Source organism: Aquarana catesbeiana, linkage group LG10 (genome assembly GCF_042186555.1).
Source record: "Aquarana catesbeiana isolate 2022-GZ linkage group LG10, ASM4218655v1, whole genome shotgun sequence".
Classification (NCBI taxonomy): Eukaryota; Metazoa; Chordata; class Amphibia; order Anura; family Ranidae; genus Aquarana; species Aquarana catesbeiana.
In genome coordinates this window covers 169,724,335-169,741,175 of record NC_133333.1, presented here as the reverse complement: position 1 = coordinate 169,741,175, position 16,841 = coordinate 169,724,335, and the positions used below count along the sequence as shown (strand labels likewise).

The window sequence follows — 16,841 nt, the reverse complement described above, 5'->3', positions numbered from 1 at the left end:
TGCCATGTTAGCATGGCTAGAGACACAACAGTGTGTAAGTAGATTAGCATTTGGCAGTACAATTTCTAATACTTTTTGTATTCCCTCAAATACCTCAGAATTCAATAGGAACGTTAAGAAAATATGCTGTTTTCAAAGAATTTTAACAAGATTGTGTCATGTGGCCATTTTAGATCCACCAGTGCTTAGTGGAGCTTTTCTTTAATGACAGCGCTAGGGCTAGCGGCCACTTGCGTGTTTGTACTGTTAAATGTGTAAGACAAGCCAGAACCTGAATCGGTCTTACAGGTAGATTCAGCATAGCTGGATGTGGTCAAGGTGTGTCTCTTCCTCAGCATTGGCTTGTCATCACCTCTCTCCTCTCTGCTTCTCATCTGGCTTCCTTATAGCCCAGAGATCAAGCATTGTTCCCCCAGGCTGCAGATCTGTAGGCTCTGACAAGGGTGGGAAGTGTGCGAGATGAGAGAAGAGTTTGTTTTGGAGGCAGATAGAACCGTGAAAGCTGAGAGACAAATTAGAATGGACTGTCACACGGTTTGGATGATGTAAATCCTCAAAGACACAGCAAAGATACAAATAAAACCACAAATGTCATTGTGAAAAAAGACCTTGTAGCAATGATAAACAACCAGCAAAGCACATTGTTTCTTAGCTGAAGTTCTGTCCTTATTTAAGGGGCTCATTTTTTCAGTTTGACTTTATGTACCTGACTGGTAGATTCAAAGTGGATATGTGTTTTTAAAGTAGAATTCCACTGAAATTTTTTTGTGAGGAAGGATTAGAATTTTTAGGTTTGTATTGTTTTCCGTGTCTCCTTGTCATTATGTCCTGATTTCTATACAGAAACTAAAGAAAAATATTTTCAGCTGACACACAAGTAAAAAACACAGACATACTCAGGCCCCCTAAACAATGGGTATCTAAGTAGAAATACATGTTCGAAGTACCTACCTTTCCCTACAGAAACTTTTTTACCTTCCTTTTGCTGAAACTAGTGACACAACCCATTGGCACCGCATTGGTCACATGACCCCAAACGCAAGGGCTGAATTCTGATCCTCCCTCTTAGCAGAGTTTCAGTGATCAATGCTCCAGCACTGGTAGAGAGATGAATGTCTGAAAACACACACATCAATTATCACGCAGATTAGGTACTTCTAGACCTATAATCCGATAATAAGACTGAGATACCCACCTAGGTGTTGAATGGCAGTCTTCAAGAAAATTTGGTGTGGGAGACAAACATCTGCTTTGTTTCAGTACAAGAGTAAATACACATTAGGAGCTGAAGAAATCCAATCTAAACTTACTATATATGGGCATGTTAGGAGAAAAACGCAATGGGGTTGATTTACTAAAACTGGAAAGTGCAAAATCTGGTGCATTCTGCATCAAATCCAACCATCTTCTAACTTCAGCTTGTTGAAATAAGCTTTGACAAAAAAAAGGAAACTGGTTGGCTTCTATGCAGAGCTGCACCAGATTTTGCAGTCTTCAGTTTTAGTAAATCAACCCCAAATAGTTGCTGTGCTTTATAATAAATACCAAAAGAGTAAGAAAAATGAAAGGTGATTTCCAAATCAGACCTATGGCAACTCCTCCCCACCAGGTCATGATCATGTACCATCCTACATAGGTTTATGCTGTGTTGTAGCTTTATCTGCCCCTGTGGAGAAGTAATTTGGTGGCACCCGTGTTTGGGTTAAAGCTAGGCAAGGTCCTCCATGGCTGCAAAGTACATGGAGAGAGGCTGAGTCCTCACAGAATCAGGAGATCTTCCCTAACAGACCAGTGAATAATTGTACTATGGTATTGTCCACCCAAAACCTATCCTTAGTCCTTTAGAGGCCCAGTGGCTAATAATTTAGGCGGGCCTGGGTGGCAACTGGGATGCTCTCTGGGTTAGAAAATCCACAAGTGTGATCTCAAGGCACCACTATTGGATGGATAATTTGAGCAGCTTGTAAATAGCTGTTCAATCACTAACCAGCATTGTCAGGATAGAGGTAAGAGAGACATGGTAGGTCACAGCTCTTGGACTCTGAAGAGCTTCATGAAATTCAGACATTTGGTTTTTTTTGAGAAGTGGCAAGCTCCTCTGTGCCTGCTGGTCCTGAGAAGAGTAGCCATGCATGTCTTCCTGCAAAAGGATGTACAGGTGCATCTCAAAAAATTTGAATATCATCAAAAAGTTAATTGATTTCAGTAATTCAATTCAAAAAATGAAACTCATATATTTTATATAGATTCATTACACACAGTTAGAGCTGCACGATTCTGGCTAAAATGAGAATCACAATTTTTTTGCTTAGAATACTCTCTTACGATTCTCATGGTGTAACATCATCTTTCACATTTTACAAAAAGATTGGGCTAACTTTACGGTTTCGTTTTTTTAAAATTCATTAAAGTGTGTTATTTCCAAAACAATTGCGTTTGAAAGGCCGCTGCCAAATACATTGTGACATAAAATATTGCAACAACCATCATTTTATTCTCTAGGGTCTCTGCTAAAAAAAAAAAAAAAAAAAAAAAAATATATATATATATATCTATATATATAGATATAGATATATATATAGATATAGAGATATAGAGATATAGAGATATAGAGATATAGAGATATAGAGATATAGAGATATATATATATCTATATCTATATAGATATATATTTATCTATATATCTATATATATCGCAGTGGGGTTAGTTTGCTAAAACTGGAAAGTGCAAAATTTTGGGGGTTCTAAGTAATTTTCTGGCAAAAAATACTGATTTTTAACTTGTAAGCGACAAATGTCAGAAAAAGATTTAGTCTTTAAGTGGTTAAACTGACCTCATTTACAGACAGAAGTTCATCCCTTTGACCTAAGAACGAAATGTTACTTTGTTTATAATTATCACCCGTTGATATAAACTTGGCAGGCTGCCTGTATTATTTTTTTTATTTTTTGTCAGCTCTCAGAAGTGAGCAGATGACTATACACTTGTTACATAGAATCGGGAAATGCTTTTTTAAGATCGCGAGGGGGGGTAGAATCGCAATTTCGATTCTTTAACGATTAATCATGCAGCTCTACACACTGTGATATATTTTAAGCATTTCTTTTTTTTAGTATTGATGATTATGGCTTACAGCTAGTGAAAACCCAAAATCTCAGAAAATTTGAATAATACGTAAGACCAATAAAAAAAAGGATTTTTTTTTAATACAGAAATGTTGGCTTACTGAAAAGTATGTCTATGTACAGTATAGTATGAACTGTACCAATACTTGTTCGGGGCTCCTTTTGAATGAATTACTGCATCAATGCCGTGTGGCATGGAGGCGATCAGCCTGTGGCACTGCTGAGGTGTTATGGAAGCCCGGCTTGCTTTGATGGTGGCCTTCAGCTCATCTGCATTGTTGGGTCTGGTGTCTCATCTTCCTCAAGACAACACCCCACAGATTCTCAATGGGGTTTAGGTCCGGCAAGTTTGCTGGCCAATCAAGCACAGTGATTCCATCATCGTTAAACCAGGCGTTGGTACTTTTGGCAGTGTGGGCAGGTGCCTAGTCCTGTTGGAAACTAAAACAGCATCTCCATAAAGCTGGTCAGCAGAGGGAAACATGAAGTTCTCTAGAATTTCCTGGTAGAGGGCTGCACTGACTTTGGACTTGATAAAACACAATGGACCAACACCAGCAGATGACATGGCTCCCCAAATCATTACTGACTGTGGAAAATGTTGCATTTGGAAATCAAGGCCCCAGAGTCTGGAGGAAGAGTGTAGAGGCACAGAATCCAAGTTGCATGAAGTCCAGTGTGAATTTTCCATAGTCTTATGTAATATTCTAATCATCAAAATTTAAAAAAGAAATGCTTGAAATATATCACTCTGTGTGCATCTATATAAAATGAGTTTCACTTTTTTAATTGAAATAAATACATTTTTTGATGATATTCTAATTTTTTGAGATGCATCTGTATAGCTATACCATGACAACCTGGGCTCACAGCAACTTGTCATGGGATGATGGCTTATAATCTGACAGGTGTTGGTTTCTCTGTATTTTGCATATACACCAAGGGGTTCATTTACTAAAACTGGAGAGTGCAAAATCTGGTGCAGCTCTGCATAATAGCCAATCAGTGTCTAACTTCAGCTTTTTCAATTAAGCTTTGACATTTAAACTTGGAAGCTGTTTCTATGCAGAGCTGCACCAAATTTTGCACTCTCCAGTTTTAGTAAATCAACCCCACATGTCTAAACCTATGGTCCCTCTAGTTTTATCATAGGGTAAAATTACCCTGTTTACCTTTACAGTTTGCAATCAGTTCATAAATGAAGCGCACAACCATAATCCATGAAGGACTATTATCAACCAAAATTTGTTTTAAGTATGACATTAAATGCCTGTCTTTCACCAGTATGTAGGTGGTTTTCAGGGGAATAAATGGCTGCTGGCAATGTGAAATAACTGTCATCCTAAAAGCATATTAATTACCACAGGAATTTCACCTGGACATGCAGGTCTGAAGATGAAAGGATTCAAACACCTTTTCTTACAATAAAATACATTTCCCAGTGCCAATGCAAGGGACAGAGTGACTGCTGTAAAGACACTGCCGGTGTTTCGTCAGATTAGGCGACCTGTCAGATTTTGTAACGGAAGTGACGTTCCGGCGCCGCCATCTTGCTACACCTTGCACTCGTCCACAGTAAGGATACAGTGAGAAGGCGGCAAGCGGACATCTTGTTACACCCACTGAAGTCTGGCATTTCACACTTATTTTTAACAGTAAACTCAGCTTATATAGTGAAATTCAGTATTTTTAATTCCATAAGACTGTTTTGATTTTGACTTTTCAAAGCAGCGGTTTTCTGTCATATTAGCAAACCTGTGAGATCAGCAGCCTTACCGCTGCTTTTAAAATTCAACATCTAAACACGGATTTTTAAATACTCACTATATAAGCTTAGCTTACTGTTAATAAGTGTGAAATGCATGACTCCGGTGGATGTCCGCTTGCCGCCTTTTCACTGTATCCTTACTGTGGATGAGTGCGGGGTGTAGTAAAATGGCCATGACAGAACGTCACTTCCGTTACAAAATCTGACGGGTTGCCTAATCTGACGAAACGCCTCCAAGGGGACAGGAAGTCTGTTCTGTCACTTACCTGAATCAAGGGGTGTCACTTAAAACATATCTAAACCCAAGAACAAAAGTGTAATATATTGAAGCTTACTGGTCTAACGGCCGCAGTGGTGATTACAGGAGTTTTCTTTTTTCAGGCTAAGTGCATTCACTGCTTGTACAGAAAAATGATGATTCGGACAAAAGTCAAGAATCCTTGTAATTTCTCATGTACTGGACTAAAATCGCAAACTATGTTATCAGCTTTCCAATCTGTCTTCTATAAACTGCACAGCACCTCCCTCTTTGTCATGAAGATTAGGAGAAGGGGAGGTACTTGTAGCGCAAATCAGGAGACTTGCAAAAATCGGGCAGTTCAGTAGGAACCGCATGACTTTTGGTATGTGTGAGTACTGCAGTCTGTTCAACAGAAGCCAGTGTAACGACTGGCTTTTGTTGAACAGTCATGCTGAAAAAACCATTGGCTGCAGTGCTGATCTGCGTATTCTGGTGAGGGGGGCATTCTGGAGCACAGAGAGTCTTCACACAGAAGCTGGAACAGAGGGAGTAAGCAAACATACAAGTACATATTTGGGGGGCACACCATACAATGCATTTAAATTCAAGATGGTGCTGCTGTAAGACCTATAAACAGTACAAAATATTTTACAGCGCACACATACAAGAATGACATTTCCTGCAGGGCTAGTTAAAAACACCTGAACACCTGAACATATTCAAAAAATACGGGGGTTTGGTCACACTATATGGTCATATAGTGCTAAGCCCACTTACTGCGACAAAGTACCCCGAATTAGTGGGGAGTAAGCAAACACTGAACACTTTGTAATTTCCAGCCAGTTCCATCTGGCCACCAATGCTTTATTGTTACAGCCATCCACTGATGCTGGGGGGTGCACATTACTGCCATGCATCACTAATGAAGGGGGAATTTTTACAGCTATTTACGCCAGTGCTGGAGGGTTTGATTGCTGCCAAAGGCATCAATGCTGGGGGCTATTATTACTGTCACTGACATTAATGTTAGGGCTTATTTTGCACCCATGCTAAAAGCCATATACTGTAAAGTGTAAAGCAACACCCACCTCCGGGTGTTTGGAGGGCCACATTTTTCTTCTTGATACTTCCAAGACGCTTCTAACTTTTTTTCAAATGTTGGCATCTATGCAGTAGTAACTTCCTGTATGTCAAGTGAATTGATATGTTAGGTTCAGTGTCTTAGTAATGTGCATAACTGGGGTCCTTATCCAGAGATAAGGAGAAAAAAAGAGACAGAGGCCACGGAAGAGTTCCTTATAGTTTAGTAGTTTAACAGATAATTGGATGAAATGCATGAGAAGGTACATTGCATTGGTATACTCACATCTGTTAGGTTGCTGAGCTCCCTAATGGGGAATCAAACAACCTGGAGTGCAAGCCTGCAGGGAATATGACTGTCCCTGCACAGAGTAATGTCGCTCTCAATGCTCGTTGGTGTGATCCGGATGATCCTACGCTCTGCAGTCTCAGGATTCCGGTGTGTTCACTGGTGTGGTAGCTTAGCTCTGAGGAAGGGGGTGCGCCCCGAAATCTGTCGACTTTATACCTCTTGATGTGATATGGCTTATATATGTCTGCACTGCTCAACATTGTGTGGTTTTATGGCTCATTGATAGTTGCCACTTTGTGAGTACCCACTTTTTATTGTTTTTATTATTAAATAAATGTTTTTTAATAATGCACTAGGTGCGTGTGTATTTTGTTTTGTTTTCACAGTAAGAGGGTTATGAGCCCCAAAAAGTTGGGAAAGTGGTATCAGCAGAGGTGCCTGAATGTGATATAGAAGCTGAGAAATTGATTCTTCATTGATTCGATATTTCTCACAGAATAGTATAAAACACCGTCAACGCGTTTCATGGCACTACACTTGCCACTTCATCAGGATGGTGCACAAAAGACTCTAAACAGCTGTGATCTGTCTCTCGTGCTGTTTGTGGAGCACACTCACATTCTGTGAGCAATAAATATCGAATCAATGAAGAATCCATTTCTCAGCTTCCTCTTCGCATTTGGACACCTCTGCTGCCACCACTTTCCCATCTTTTGGGGCTCATAAACCTCTTACTGTCTTCATAAAGTAACAGTACATACAGCTGCTGTTGACCTCCTTCCACATGCTACTTCTGCTCCCACCCCCAGCATTTAATTTCCTGATTATTACAGAAAATTATTTTGATGTTTTAGGAAACAGACGATTGGGGGTGTTAAAAAAAAAAAAAAAATGATCTGACTAGGTGCCAGACATGCTATATATGCCACTGGAAAGCTCTATGAGGTTTTTACTACTGGGTCCCCTAACTTCCCTTTATCAGTGACAAGGTGTCGGATGGACAAGAAGTCATCAGATATTGCAAAAGTCTTGGTGAGCCCCATTTCTCTAATTTCTAATTTCTATCCTGAATAAAATGTGAAAAGGTCCTTTGTGACTTTGTGAATGTGAAAAACTCCCAGAAAAGTTATGCTTCAAGAACCAGTGATGACTGCTTTCTTTGCCATACCCATAAGATAGGCCCTCCTGAATCCTGGCCCTGGTCTAAATCCTACCTGACTTTATGAATGTCTGTGAACTGGTTTTCTGTGCCAAAAGCCTGACACTGGTAACACCCAGCATGGGTTTTTCAACTCAAGGAACAACTGATGTTTTACAGATGATATTCTGTTTCTATACCACCTTGGAAATACGTTTCTTATATAAGTGTCTTTTTCAGGATAAAATGTAATCATCTTCCTTTACTGCACAGGTTAAGTAGTTCTACAGAACAAAGTACATCCTCACGTCTTATCCGCAAGCACAAACGGAGGCGACGGAAGCAGAAAATGCGTCAGATTGATAGAGTAAGTAATGGAATATTTTCCCTGGCTGGTCACTTGTAGAAAGCTAATATTTTGCTGCCGATAGCAACCCGCCAGCTTCCAATCCATGGGTTGATAATTAATTGTGCACCTTGTATGTCTTAATAGCTAAATGTATTTTAATCCTCCGTTCCTAGGATTTTTACAAAGGTAAAGTAAGATTTTAGCCTTTTGAAAAAAATCTCTACACTGTGGCATATTTTTAAAGTAGCGACTACTTGATTCCCCAATACTTCACTTCTTTTCTGCCATCAAAAGTTCATTACAAATTTGCACGCTTGCTATTCAGGGTATACACTCTGAGGAGTTTTTTTTTTTTTCGTTCAACCAGCGGGTTGAATGGAAAAAAAAAACCTCACAGCTGCTGCATCAACACAAGCAATGATGATGCAGTAAACTCATCCTCTGTGTCTTTGTATTCTGACAGCTGGGACTGTGGGGACTATCCCCTTACCCTCCCAATGGCTGCAGCGCTGATCGAATGCTGGTTTCCCAGCATGACCATTTGACAGAAGTTGGTTGTTAGATTTTTGGGACATGTATACCATGCCTTACACCGATTGAGTCACATACATATAGTTAGGTCCATATATATTTGGACACAGGCACAATTTTCATACTTTTGGCTCTGTATGCCACCAGAATAAATATAAAAAGAGACAATCCAAATTAATTTGAAGTGCAGACTTTCAGCTTTAATTCAAGGGGTTGAACCTAAATAATAAGTACAAATTTTAGGAACTGCAGCCATATTTATACACAGACCCCCCATTTTCAGAGGCTCAAATGTAATTGGACAAATGAATATAATCATAAATAAAATGTCCATTTTTAATATTTTGTGGAGAATCCTTTAATTACTGGGTTTCCTCCTTTCTGGTGCTTTGCCGGGCTCTACCTGCAGTTGTCTTCAATAGTTCTTTGTGGGTCTTTCTGCCTTTTAGTTTTGCCTTCAGCAAGTAAAATGCATGCTCAATTGGGTTGAGATCAGGTGATTGACTCGGCCATTGCAGAATATTCCACTTCTTTTCCTTCAAAAGCTCCTGGGTTGCTTTTGCAGTGTGTTTTGGACCATTGTCCATCTGTACTGTGAAGCGCCAACCAATCAGCTTTGCTGCATTTGGCTGAATCTGGGCTGACAGTATATCTCTAAACACTGCAGAAATTATCCGGCTGCCTCTGTCTTCTGTCACATCATCAATAAACAGCAATGACCCAGTGCCACTGGAAGCCATGCATGCCTATGTCATCACACTGCATCCACCATGTCTTACAGATGACGTTGTGTGCTTTGGATCATGAGCAGTTCCAGGCCTTCTCCACATTTTTTTTTTCTTCCCGTCATTCTGGTACAGATTAATCTTAGTTTCATCTGTCCAAAGAATGCTTTTCCAGAACTGGTCTGGCTTTTTTAGATGTTTTTTTGTCAAAGTCTAATCTGGCTTTTCTATTCTTCATGCTTATGAATGGTTTGCCCCTTGTGGTGAACCCTCTGTATTTGCTTTCATGAAGTCTTCTCTTGATTGTAGACTTTGACAATTATACGCCCACCTCCTGGAGACTGTCCTTCACTTGTCTGGATGTTGTGAATGGGTTTTTCATTACCATAGAGAGGATTCTGCAATCATCCACCACTGTTGTCTTCCCTGGATGTCCAGGTCTTTTTATGTTGCTGAGCTCACCAGTGTGTTCTTCTTTCTTCAGAACGTACCAAACTGTTGATTTGGCCACTCCTAATGTTGCTGATATCTCTCTGATGGATTTGTTTAGTTTTTGAAGCCTTACAATGGCCCGTTGCACTTGTATGGACAGCTCCTTTGAACGCATGATGTAGGTTCACAGGAATAGATTCCAAATGCAAATACCACACGTAGAATCAACTCCAGAACTTTTACCTGCTTAATTGATGATGAAATAATGGAGTAGCTCACACCTGGCCATGAAGCTTTTGATTCAATTGTCCAATTACTTTTGGTCTCTTGGAAAAAAAGGGGGGCGGGTGGCTATTCTTAAGAGCTATAATTCCTAAACCCTTCCTCCGATTTGGATGTACATACGCTCAAATTAAACCCGAGAGTGTGCACTTTCAGCCCATATCCATTCTATAACTATAGCTAGTATGTTTTGGTAAATACCTGAAAAATAAATAAAATGGTGCCTGTGTTCAAATATATATGGACCTAACTGTACATTCAGCTCTTTGATTTTACTTTGGCAGAAAATAGAAAATCCAGGTCTGAGTAACCTTTACTGTATTTATTGTTTTGTTATACGTAAAATATGTCATGTAGCAAACTTGTACCAGTGATTTTAATGTACCTAGTATATCAAATGTACATGGTAATATGAATTTATTTATGATAGCCTTCGATTTCCTTTACAGTCTTCATCCTTCAGCAGCATTACAGACTCAACCATGTCACTAAACATCATCACAGTTACCCTAAACATGGGTAAGTACCAGAACTGCTGTGTCACCACCCTAGTGGTGAAGGTCCTTTTATTCCAATGTGGGAAAGAAGCATGTCAGAACTAGATAACATTAAATAATAAAGAAGAACTATACTCAGCTCCACTCCAGCAGTGCGGTTGTCAGGAGCTCCCTGCTGGCCGCTAACCTCTTTGGCTGGTCTTATCCGAGTTCCGATATTTGGCCGTTTTGATTGGCTGGACCAGTTGATATCACACCCAGGTATGCATAGGAGACATTTTATGGTTACACAACCTATCACATTGCTATAAACTGAAGGCCTTTTGAATAGATGGTTGTGGAACAAATCATCTGAGTTTTCATTATTTCTTAAGGGGAAATTCACTTTGATATACAAGTGCTTTGTATTGCACGCATGTTTCTGGAATGAATTATGCTCGCAATCCAAGGTTTTACTGTATCTGCATTTGAGACCCCTGTCCAATGTAGAAAAAAGCAATCACAAATGGAGTGCCAGATCAAAGGATAAACAATTCCTAATTAAAGCGGGGTTCCACCCAAATTTTGAACAATATCTGTATGTATTCTCTTCCTTGCCTAGATGCTGACATGCCGTTTAAAAAAATTTAAATCGCCGTGATTACCTTTTTATTTTTCTATTCTTCTTTGCACTTCCTGGTTCTCCTCCCGTGGGAGTAGGCGTGTTTCTAGCCTCTCCCAGACTCCTGGGAGCTAGTCTCAGGCTTCCCAGGATGCCACTGAGCATGTGCGGGAACGAGTGGTGAATGCTGGGAGCACAGCATTCACCACATCCAGGAAATAAATGCTTGTGGGCTTCAAATGCCCACAATGAAGATGGAAACCGCCTGCAGTGAATAATATAAGTTATTCTTTCCGACGAAATCTGACACAGGCGGACATATTACACACAATATGTCAGTATGTAATGCTGAGAAGAAAAGTTTGTGAATGAACTAAAAAAAAAAAAAAACGATAGATAGGTGGACCCCCGCTTTAATGTATTAGTTTATACTAAACATCCAACATGTTTTAGGGGGCCAAAAAAAACCACTCCCCCTTAATCAGGGCTTCAGCTAAGTACCTTGAGTTGACTCAAAATAGAGTTTTCCTGTGTGATTCTGTGTAGGGAAGCTAATTGTTGGCACAGGAGAGTAGCTGGATACTTAATACAGCAGCCAATCAGTTTTCATTTACTGTAGACAGATTGAGGCCCCTTTCACACTACCAGGACTTCAAAGTTGTGCGATTTTGCTGCAACTTCTCTGGCGTAATTTTGCTGCGATTTTTCCTGCGATTTCAGGGAATGCCTGTGTAACTTGCATCAAAGTCGGACCAAAGTAGTGCAAGGACTGCTTTGAAGTCGGCATGACTTGAAGTCTTACTAATATGAATGGTTGTCATTGGAAATCATTGGGAACGACTTGTCATTCGACTTTGCAGTCTCAAATCGTAGGACAAGTCGTACAAGTGTGAAAGGGGCCTTAAGGTAAAATGTGATTGGCTGCTATGAGTTATTGCATTATACATATTTTTCACTAATAAATTAAAATATATATTTGATGCTGAAAGCCGCTGTCCTGGCCATTGGTTTATATTTTTGCTGTTTCCCTTGTGCTTCCTCTACCAGAGAAGTACAACTTTTTAGGTATCAGTATTGTGGGTCAGAGCAATGACCGTGGAGATGGGGGAATATACATTGGATCTATAATGAAGGGTGGAGCTGTGGCTGCAGATGGCAGGATAGAGCCCGGAGATATGCTTCTACAGGTATAGTATATAACAGTGTTTTTGGTTCTCTGAAGACATTTTTTTCAAGTTAAACTCTAAACAAAGAGCTAAATATACATCTTACACGCCAAAATATTTGTATTGTATAGCCATAGTGTTCTAGTCCCACCGGAGGAACATTTAGGCCAGCAACCTCTATTGCATAAATCAGTTCAGCTTGGTCACCTCCGAGCCGGTGGTTAGACAATGAGGATGACCAGAACACCAAAAGTTCATCCCTCTGCCGTCCCCTGCTGTAAGTATGTTCAGAAAGGGGGATAGAGTATTTTGTGAGAAGACGCCTTATTGGCACAGAGTTGTGCCCCTCCCTCTTCCAGTAGGAGTTTCACTGTGGAAAAGGCTAAAATCAAGACAGATTTGGATATTTATGGTAGATTTATACAAAAATATGTATTTTTTTCTTAAATAAAAATTGGATTAAATGGTGTTTTCAGTGTCTTTCTAGAGTTTAGCTTTAGGCTGCAATTTACACTATAGCATTTGGTGAATATTTACATGTTGTGTTTGCAGTGCCATTAATTCTTTGTGCCATTAGTTGTTTTTTGGGGAAAAAAAGTGCAAAAAGGTGGCAGGATGTGATTAAATATGAGCAAAGCACGATGCTCATAAAGGTGCATAAGCGACTTTGCTGCTAATGTTGCACGTAGGGCAACTCATTAAAATAAATGGTCTGTACTCATAGAGTTGTGCACAGGGTGTGCCTGGGCACACACTAATCACCCGATGTGGCACAGATTCTCCCCATTTAAACCCCTGATATTTCACCAAAGCCCCCTAACGGGCCTCCTACAAAATTTGTAAAAAAAAAAATTGAAAAATTAAATTAGAAAAAAATAAAATAATAAAAATAAAACCTACTAACACCATCCACTACCCTACTGACACTATCCACTGCCACTACACATGCGCACACACTTATGTGTTTGAGCTTTGAGGTGCACACCCTAATGCAATAGGCTGCGCACACCTATGGCTGTATTATACAAATACTATGACACCGTGCAAAAAACCCTCATGTGCGATGCCTGTGGCCACCTGTTATTGTATGAATGCAGCCTTTAATCTGGTCATGTAAGACATAGGATGGTTGCCTTTGGTGACTTCCTCCTTACCAAAAAATCCAATCTGAACATACTAGTTTTAGGATGTAACTGCACATCTTGTGCAATTACACTTATGTTTTAGTGCCCTTCCTCCCAGCCAGTCTTAAGTTACCCATACAATTTCAGATTTATTTTTTTCAGCCCGCAGTATCGATTAATTCCCCCATCCATTCTAAAAGGTGTGGCTGGAGGAATCTCCCTGCATGTTATTGTATTCAGACACCCACAGCGCTTGCGGCTTTCTGAATACTTGGATCTGATTTGATGTCTTTGGCCAAGAATTTCCACCCAGCTACTTGGATTTTCTTTCTACTTTAGTCGAGCTGGGTGATGCCCATACTGCCATCATGGCTCGTATTTTGGTTGATTCAGTAGGAATCAGTAGACTTTTGAGTATTATATCACCAGCTATACTCACATGTTCCTGTAAATCTGGGTATTTGCCTGCTTGCCTAGAGTTCTGCTTTAAGCCATAATCGTCAGCACTGTTTAAACTATAGAAATGGATTTATAACAAAATGTGCACTTTAATATGGAGCTTGGAATGTGGGAGGTTCAAGTCATGATCCTGAGGAGCCTAGGCACATAAATGTAACCGAAAAGAAAGAAAAAAAGGAAAAAAACAGCATGCAGGAAACAGATTGAAACTCATGATTGGTTGCTGTGAGTTACTATAACCCCCCTGGATATGCACTGTATTATTCAGAGTGCGTCTTATAGCATTACACCGTCCTGGAAGAGAAAAGTGCGGTATCACTACCCAAACAGCAGCTGACATGCGGCTGATTATCACACAGCCTCAGGAGTCATTTACAAGATTACTTGTGTTTCTTTGACTTTGCCGAGAATACACAGGGGATGGTTTAATGCCATCACAGGCTCATGTCAGCTGCCTTTGATATTACTAAGCTTCATATATACTGGGAATTGTTTCCCCTTTCTCCAACCTCCCTATTTACAAGGAGAATGCAGGATAAAAGTGCTGCATTTTAATATGTCCAGGGAAGGAGTCTCGTACACTGAATATAGATTTTCTTATATGTTTTACGTATAATTTTACTTTATAATTTTACAAATCGGAACAAGATAAAAGGTTACAGAATACAAGATGTGGTCATAGAGACAGAATTGTTGTACAGGCTTTATGAATCAATCAGTAGACTACAATATGCTGCTGATAAATACAGTATAATATATATATCTATATATATTAAATATAATCTACTGTAAATTATAATTTTATTTTTATAATTTGTTTATCATTTTATACAGTATCTCACAAAAGTGAGTACACCCCTCACACTTTTGTAAATATTTTATTATATCTTTTCATGTGATAACAATGAAGAAATGACACTTTGCTACAATGTAAAGTAGTGAGTGTACAGCTTGTATAACAGTGTAAATTTGCTGTCCCCTCAAAATAACTCAACACACCGCTGGCAACAAAAGTGAGTAAACCCCTAAGTGAAAATGTCCAAATTGGGCCCAAAGTGTCAATATTTTGTGTGGCCACCATTATTTTCCAGCACTGCCTTAACCCTCTTGGGCATGGAGTTCATCAGAGCTTCACTGGTTGCCACTGGAGTCCTCTTCCACTCCTCCATGACGACATCACGAAGCTGGTGGATGTTGGAGACCTTGCACTCCTCCACCTTCCATTTGAGGATGCTCCACAGATGCTCAATAGGTTTTAGGTCTGGAGACATGCTTGGCCAGTCCATCACCTTTACCCTCAGCTTCTTTAGCAAGGCATGGTCATCTTGAAGGTGTGTTTCGGGTCGTTATGTTGGAATACTGCCCTGCGGCCCAGTCTCCCATGCTTGACTGTAGGCAAGACACACTTGTCTTTGTGCTCCTCACCTGGTTGCCGCCACACACGCTTGACACCATCTGAACCAAATAAGTTTACCTTGGTCTCATAAAGCCACAGACATGGTTCCAGTAATCCATGTCCTTAGTCTGCTTGTCTTCAGCAAACTGTTTGCAGGCTTTCTTGTGCATCATCTTTAGAAGAGGCTTCCTTCTGGGACAACAGCCATGCAGACCAATTTGATGCAGTGTGCGGCGTATGGTCTGAGCACTGACAGGCTTACCCTCCACCCCTTTAACCTCTGCAGCAATGCTGGCAGCACTCATAAGTCTATTTCCCAAAGACCACCTCTGGATATGACGCTGAACACGTGCAATCACCTTCTTTGGTTGACCATGGCGAGGCCTGTTCTGAGTGGAATCTGTCCTGTTAAACTGCTGTATGGTCTTGGCCACTGTGCTGCAGCTCAGTTTCAGGGTCTTGGCAATCTTCTTATAGCCTAGGCCATCTTTATGTAGAGCAGCAATTCTTTTTTTCAGATCCTCAGAGCGTTCTTTGCCATGAGGTGCCATTTTGAACTTCCAGTGACCAGTATGAGAGAGTGAGATACCACCAAATTTAACACACCTGCTCCCCATTCACATCTGAGACCTTGTAACACTAACGAGTCACGTGAAACCAGGGAGGGAAAATGGCTAATTGGGCCCAATTTGGACATTTTCACTTAGGGGTGTACTCACTTTTGTTGCCAGCGGTTTGGACATTAATGGCTGTGTTTTGAGTTATTTTGAGGGGACAGCAAAGTGTAATTTCTTCAGTTTTGTCACATGAAAAGATATACTAAAATATTTACAAAAATGTGAGGGGTGTACTCACTTTTGAGATAGATAGATAGATGTGTAAAATAAACATAATCTGTACGATTGCTTTACACATTCCATACTTAAAGGGGTTGTAAAGTCAGAAGGTTTTATATCTTAATGCATAAAGAGCCTTGTGTGTGTAGCAGCCCCCTAATACTTACCTGAGCCCCATCTCTGTCCAGCGATATCCACGAGTGTCTTGGCCATCCGAGACTCTCCCTCTTGATTGGCTGAGACACAGCAGCGGCACCATTGGCTCCCGCTGCTGTCAATAAAAGTCGGCTAGCCAATCAGGAGAGAGAAGAGGCGGGGCCAGGTCACGGCTCCATGTCTGAATGGACACAGGGAGCTGTGACTCGGCTCGGGTGCCCCCATAGCAAGCTGCTTGCTGTGGGGGCACTCAACAGGAGGGACGGGCGAGGAGCACAGAAGAGGGACCCGAGAAGAGGAGGATCTGGGCTTCTCTGTGCAAATCCACTGCAACAGAGCAGGTAAGTATAACATGTTTATTATTTATATAGAAAAAAAATAGACTTTACAATCACTTCAAGGAAATGTATAGTTTTGCTTATATTTTCTTCACTATACCAAAGACTAAATTTTAGAAATATTATTTTCTCTGACTCACAGGGGTACAGGATTTAGAAGCAATTGGGTTATATTGCTTCCTACAGAAATGATAACCCAATTGTGTTTGAATCCTGTGTCAAACAATGAGTTTCCAAGGAAAAAAAACTGTTGTTTACAGACCTCAATATTTCAAGCTCCATTTTACACACGTTACTGAATAAG

General features: G+C 40.3%; 1 protein-coding gene across 6 annotated transcripts in view; it reads left to right on the top strand.

The window, feature by feature from the left end:
• The window catches only part of DVL1 (dishevelled segment polarity protein 1), a 252,973-nt gene that overhangs the window by 178,643 nt on the left and 57,489 nt on the right, over window positions 1-16,841 (top strand). For all 6 annotated transcript variants that reach the window (XM_073602952.1, XM_073602951.1, XM_073602950.1 and 3 more), the window contains 3 exons: window positions 7,919-8,012; window positions 10,414-10,483; window positions 12,110-12,249. In XM_073602952.1, coding sequence (XP_073459053.1) covers window positions 7,919-8,012; window positions 10,414-10,483; window positions 12,110-12,249 — 304 coding nt within the window. The remainder of the gene's footprint in view (window positions 1-7,918; window positions 8,013-10,413; window positions 10,484-12,109; window positions 12,250-16,841) is intronic.